The sequence below is a fragment of the Antrostomus carolinensis genome, unplaced genomic scaffold (genome assembly GCF_000700745.2).
Source record: "Antrostomus carolinensis isolate BGI_N321 unplaced genomic scaffold, ASM70074v2 scaffold13259, whole genome shotgun sequence".
In the NCBI taxonomy this organism is placed as follows: Eukaryota; Metazoa; Chordata; class Aves; order Caprimulgiformes; family Caprimulgidae; genus Antrostomus; species Antrostomus carolinensis.
The window spans coordinates 33,018-39,466 of record NW_010340715.1 but is presented as its reverse complement, the minus strand read 5'-3'; the positions used below and the strand labels follow the sequence as shown (position 1 = coordinate 39,466).

The 6,449-nt window shown below is 37.8% G+C and overlaps 1 protein-coding gene across 1 annotated transcript in view; it reads left to right on the top strand.

Annotated features, from left to right (window-relative positions):
- The window catches only part of ALG5 (ALG5 dolichyl-phosphate beta-glucosyltransferase), a gene marked incomplete at its 5' end in the record, with an annotated part of 20,765 nt that overhangs the window by 7,362 nt on the left and 6,954 nt on the right, over positions 1 to 6,449 (top strand). The window contains one exon of the mRNA XM_010176252.1: positions 2,512 to 2,663. Coding sequence (XP_010174554.1) covers positions 2,512 to 2,663 — 152 coding nt within the window. The remainder of the gene's footprint in view (positions 1 to 2,511; positions 2,664 to 6,449) is intronic.

The window sequence follows — 6,449 nt, the reverse complement described above, 5'->3', positions numbered from 1 at the left end:
GGTTCACTGGAAAGGGTTCTTGTAAATACTGCTGCATGTGCGTTAGCGTCCTCACAAAAAAAACCAAACAGAAAAACCCACTAATCCAAAACCTTAATTATTATCAGAAATTAGGATAAATCTTTGACATGGTACTTGAATGCTTGTAGCACAGGATATTCCATTTGCGGTTATTTGTTAGCTGTGAAGCTGGTGTGTCCAGGAAATGCTGCTACATGGAGACCATGTTAACTGGTAAATTTCAGCCCAGAAAAAAAGCTTCATTGTGTGGTCAGGTACTGAATGTAAATAAACTTTCTTCAGTGTATTCATATTTCTTTTCATCTTTCAAGGTCTTGCTACATGAGGGAGAGGAATTGGAAGATGACTTTATCTTTTAATGCAAAAGTACAATTTTTGGGATGAGTGTGTCCATCTGTTGCTTTCTGACTTTCTGATAAGGGATTTACCAGCTTGTTTGGTATTACTGCTCTGTTGGAAATACGTAGCCCTCTCCATCACCCAGCTGTCCCTAGACTAGAAAGCAAAGTCTGCCTTTTACCACATTGGGAAGAGACTGTTGTGTAGTGCAATAGGTATAACAAATCATGCAGAATCTTTGGGAAGTTGGGATTTCTCTCTGGGCTTAGTGGCATCTAAAAGAGTAGAATGAAGCTGTGATAAGCAGCCATATGGGATTTATTATTAAGCCAGAATTTCACCCTTAAATTCAGTCTCAAGACATCAGGAATTCTGTTCTGCCTCAGAACTATTAATGTACTTTCATGAAACCGTAGTGTGCCATGCATAAATAGTCTTGGGAGCAATGAACATAACCCAGGAACTTCTCTCTGTGAAGTAAGTGCACAATTTCATTGGCTGATGGTCATGCAGCCTCTTGGACCTTCCCTTTCGGGACTAGTAACCTTGTGTTCTTGCTCACACAGTGGTTCACCTTCACCAAGAGCCAAAGAATCCACACCAGATCCACCATTAACCTAGGGCTAGAGTGCATTTCTGAGAAGCACAAGCCATGAACTTGAATTTCCTTAAGCCAAAGGCTATTACATAATAAGCTGAGCATCTTCTAATTTTTCAGGTGAGGTTTGAAATTATCAGCTTTAAAAGCATCTCTTATCACCCAGAGATGCTTACCATTTAAATTGCTGGCTCCTAAAGAGTTTGCATGGTATTTGGCTTCCAGTCTTAGATACAATCGCCTAAATTGAGCTTAAGACCAGCAGTGAGTTCAGAAGCAGTTTGTGGATCACAGCTCTAGTTGTTCAGGAGCTGTCTTGAATAAAAGACTAGGAGGGACCTCTGCAAACCCAGAGTCCAGCTTCTGGTTTCCATGAACAAACTTATCTGTATGATTATTATGTCAAGAACAAAAATGTAACCAAAGAATAGGTAGGCTGGGAGAACATTTACCAGGAACATAAAATATATTTGTGAAAGCAAAAGAACAAAAGAGGTGACTATGTAACATTGCTGAAAATATAAAGTGAAATATTATCTTGCACAACAGCTGTTACTTTTGTCCTGCTTTTTCTTGGTCCATCATATACTGCAGAAAAGTGCATTCTCTAATTGCTTTCCCTTAAGTGCCTTAACATGGTGTGTGCAAGCACTGGAGGTCATTCAGTCTTGAATGGAAGAAGTGAGTATCAACAACAAGAGATGCTGAGATGCTCCCATAGGACAAGGGGCAATGGGTGTGAGCTGGAACACAGGAGGTTCCACTTAAACTTCAGAAGAAACTTCTTTACTGTGAGGGTAACAGAGCACTGGAACAGGCTGCCCAGGGAGGTTGTGGAGTCTCCTCCTCTGGAGACATTCAAAACCCGCCTGGACACCTTCCTGTGTGATCTCATTTAGGTTCCTGCTCCGGCAGGGGGATTGGACTAGGAGATCTTTTGAGGTCCCTTCCAATCCCTGACATTCTGTGATTCTGTGTGATTCTGTGTATGCTTAAGAATAGTTGTCTTTATGCACCCATGATGGCTTATTCTCTATTATTCTTCCTGGTAACTTTTTAATTTGTTGGACCTGTTCAACCAATTTTTAGGAAAACAAGAGGACTGGGCAGAGGAGAAATAAAGCTTGTAAGTGTCCAGTGGAGTAAAGCATGTAGCATGCCATCCCCCTGCTCCTTCACTCTTCTTTTCCTGGGGGAATTCCCAGAAAATCATGCAGAAGACACAATGGCTGTCCCACTCATTAACTGAAAACCAGGTGCGGGTCCCCACTCTACTCAGGAAGGCATTATCCAGAATTAAAAGCTACTCTGAGTTAGGGAAAGCAGAAAAAAGAACTTGCATATCCTAGGCCAGTGTCCTGACTGTGTACTTGACTGGCAAGTCTTTCATTTTCAGCTGTGATTTTGCCTCACTGTAACAATTGAACACTTCTGGTTCCATTCCAGTGCAAAAGAAAAACAGTTTACAAACTTTGAAAGCTGTCACAAAACAGGACATGAACTTCACTCGTAGCTTAAATGAAACCACCTAACTTCTTGCCTTTTGTCCACAGCGCTCTTACTTTCGAACTCTTCTTATGTATGGGTTCCACTTCCTTGTATGGTTTCTCTGCGTCAAAGAGATCAGGGACACACAGTGTGGATTTAAACTTCTAACCAGAGAAGCTGCCTTGCAGACTTTCTCAACTCTTCATATAGAACGCTGGTAAATTCTTTATTTTTTTTTTGTTGTTTTTTTCTAATTGAGCATGGTTTGGAAAAATTTCAATATTGCAGCTGCTATGAAGCATGTGATGTCTGTGTCTAAATCCTTGTTGCTCAGTTTAACCAACTATAGTACTACTTGCATGGCAATTTAGATTTCTTGTTAGTCTAAAATAGCCTGGTAATTGATAGGAATTCTCTTTTATTATTAAGATATTTAGGAAATAGTTGGGTATTTAATTTTAATTCTTCTCATGATGACAGGGAGAAGGGGAACAGATGGGCTTACTAAGTTTCAATTTTAAAATAACATCCAACATAAACTACAAGAAGGATTTTAAGATGAAATTGCTGAGATTTTGGGTGGCAGCAATTGTCTCCTTGCAAGTCCATTTTACTTTGGCATGTGGTATAGAAAGAGTTATATAATACTAAGTAGGACATTTTGTTTTTTCCTTATCAGTGCAACTGATAATTGAGTAGGAGTGGGGAGCAAACAAAAAGAAAATCCCAATAATTTTTCACTCTACCTCTAAAAGAAATTCCAAACAAACAATTTTTGATGGTGGTGTAATCCACTCATTTCTGAGAGCTGTCTCTCCTTTTACAGATATGAGCCATGCAAGCAGAGTAAGAAATGGAGAGAAGCTCTTATTATGATAAGGAAAGAGTTATTAATCTTGCTCAAAACTTTCATCAGTCTATTTTTATGCATTACAACCTTATAATTCAGTGTTGCTTAACCAAAACCTTTTACCTAAAATCCATATCTGATGTTCGGAATTGCTGAAGGCTCAAAGTGAAAGGAAATGCCTACTCTTTGCTTATTTTCTTGCTAGAATATTTAATGAGAGGAGTACTGATAGATCTCATTAATTTAAGACAGTAGAAAATGATGCATAGTCTTTGAATTACTTTAGAGCTCTCTTTAGTTACAATTTAGCTAGAACAGTTCCCTTATGAGAGCAATACAGTCATGACTACTGTTATGGGACTGAACACTGTTTCCATACAAATACCATAATTTTGTGAATTTACTACACAACTGTTACTAAAAAGATGGCTTAATTAAGTATAATCAAATCTTTTCAAACTATTGTCTTCATCCAAGAAAGTCTCTCATGAGATACTGCTTGCTGACAGGGAACAGAATTAGTGAACAATGTTCCCATACAAAAATGTCTGTAATCCTACAGTCCTCATAGGATTCCAATCCAGCTAGTTTTAGATTGAGCTTTGGCAGCGACAGTTGAGCTGTATTGCTCCTCCAGGATGGGGTTGCAAAGGTAGAGTTTGGGTGCACAAATTTAGTGTCTAACACAGAGCTTCTTTTGAATTGAATCTGGAACTCTGAGCAGTCAGCGTTTGGAAAATCACTTTCCTAACTGAGTGGTTTGTTTATTGCCCTAAAGAAAACTGTAGCTGAGCCAGAAGTACGATTTGTGCTACTACCTCCAAAACCAAACTCGATCTGCTAAGTTCTGTAAATTTCTTATACAGGGATTTTCTAAATACATGGTTAAACACATATCTGAGGCCCAGAAGTGCACATCTCAAAATTACCCTGTTTAACTTCAGTTTATAAATGAAGTGCTTCAAGAAGAAATACCAAAATAAATTAATGAAGATAATCAGTTTAATCTATAAAAATACAATCTTCAATCTTACTCTGTTTTAAACTGAAGATTTTGAATATATTTGCACTTATTGTCAAATATATTATGTAAAGTGTTCAGTTTTTAATTTTTAAAAATCTTAAAAAGCTTGCTTCTGCCACTCAGATTCTCTAGCAACAAAAGAACACAAGAGTAAAAGTAATTGTGCTGTACCCCATTATACAGGAAGAGAGGGAATGAAAAAGGGATATTGCAAACTTATTTTATAGTCATTATATTGCTGATGTAGAACACAACAGATCTTCATGTTTTGGTGTGTTAATTCATTGTGCTTGTATGTGCTGCTATAAAATTAGCCTTCTGTTCTTGCTCTTTTATTTACAATAATCCATAAATGGAGTGTTTTCTTATTTGTCTGAAATGCACTGGTTAGTGATGAATGTTTGTTTTGTTTGTCAAGAAAAGAATAACTCAAATTCTTCCAATAAACAGCTCTTCAGATACTTACTTCCAAATCACAAATTTGCCTAAAACAGCAATAGTTTGGGGTTTTTTTAATTTGGTTTAATTTTCTGTCAAAACAGACAATATATTGTCTGGTTTTATCCTCATCTGTCCTTCAGTGGTCTCTGGGCTTCCCTGCCTTCATTTTCATACTTATTGGCTAATTCAAGCCAAATCTGACAGAACAGTAGAGATTTCAAGATTGAAGACTGGCAAGTTTTGTGGAAACTGAAACCCCCGAAGAGGAGAGAAACACAGATTATTGCCACTGCTGAAAAAAAAAATACAATAAGGACGCAAAAGTTACTTGTCAGATTCACAGCTAGACATTTTGCTTGTGTAACTGGAAGATAACATGTCAGTGCATGAAACAGAGTACTGCCCCTTTCCCAGTTAATATTTATAAGATCTGGAAGTAAACTGGGAGATTAAGAGGTATAAGTACATATATTAAAGGAAAGAGTAGTTGTAAGTGAAATGTCTGTGTTGTACAGACAGTGGAGATAATTGCAGTTAGATATTGTATAGGGGCATCAAACATTCATCCCATAGAACCATAAACTGGATTCCTTTGTATGCAATAATGTAAAAATATGAAATAGCCCAATAATGGAAACTTCTCATTTCAAACAAAACTGGCCCCTGATATCTTTCCATTGTATAGCATATGCATTAAAAGGAAAATAAAAACTGGTTAGATGTTGTGCCATGGAGGTTCTGTACATACCATGAATATGAAGATGTAAGAAGAAGAAATAGCAGTCAGTATTATATTTCTGCTGACCTGGAACAATGGGGAGTCCCTAACTGGGTCACAGAACAACTCATTTGTAGCGAGACCATCAGCAAGGAGTTGCAAAGAAATCCCTGTCTTGATATTGGACAAGAGGATCACTGCACTGGGGCTATTTGACATCTGAAGAAATTATTTGATTCTTTTTGAATCTTAAATCCCATTAGTGAAGTGCAGGTCTGTTAGATACTATGAAAGAGGAATTCGGTTCAGTTCAGTATGGTTAGTGCTCAGATATTCTGGTAATAGTGGAGCAGAGTGCTGGAGAATATTCAACAAACGAAGAGCATTTAACAGGATAAAAGCCATCTCAGAGCCAGCACCCTGGTTACTGAGTCAGCCAAGGGCTCCCCCATCCAGAGCATGTGGTGAGCTGTCGAAGAGAATGAACGTGATTCGGTTTTTGCAAAAGCCTTATCTGTCTTGTTTGCTCCAGTTTTGTCAGGCTCAGACTTTTTGAGGTACTACAGCGATAAGTGAATTCGTATGTGAGGACATAATAAATATTTAGACTAAATGTTAATACATAACATATTTACTTATTATGTTAATGTAAAATGGCTATAAAATTGACTATCTAATAATTCCTGCCCTGAACTGTTAAGCTTACTGCACAGTTAGAATATAAATATGCACACACAATGGACAGGATTTGCTTCATTGGATCTAGAGTGTGTCTACTCGTCATATAGCCTCCCTTCTTAGACAATAGAAGAAAGGACAATTTTAGAGTATAATTCATTTCGTCCTAATATAGACCTCTAAAATACACCAGATGAAGTGCAGCAGACAAATGCCTGTTTCCTGCCCTCGACTATAAGGGGACTGCAGACAATTTGTACAGGAGGAGCTACCTCTACTGTAGATGACTGAA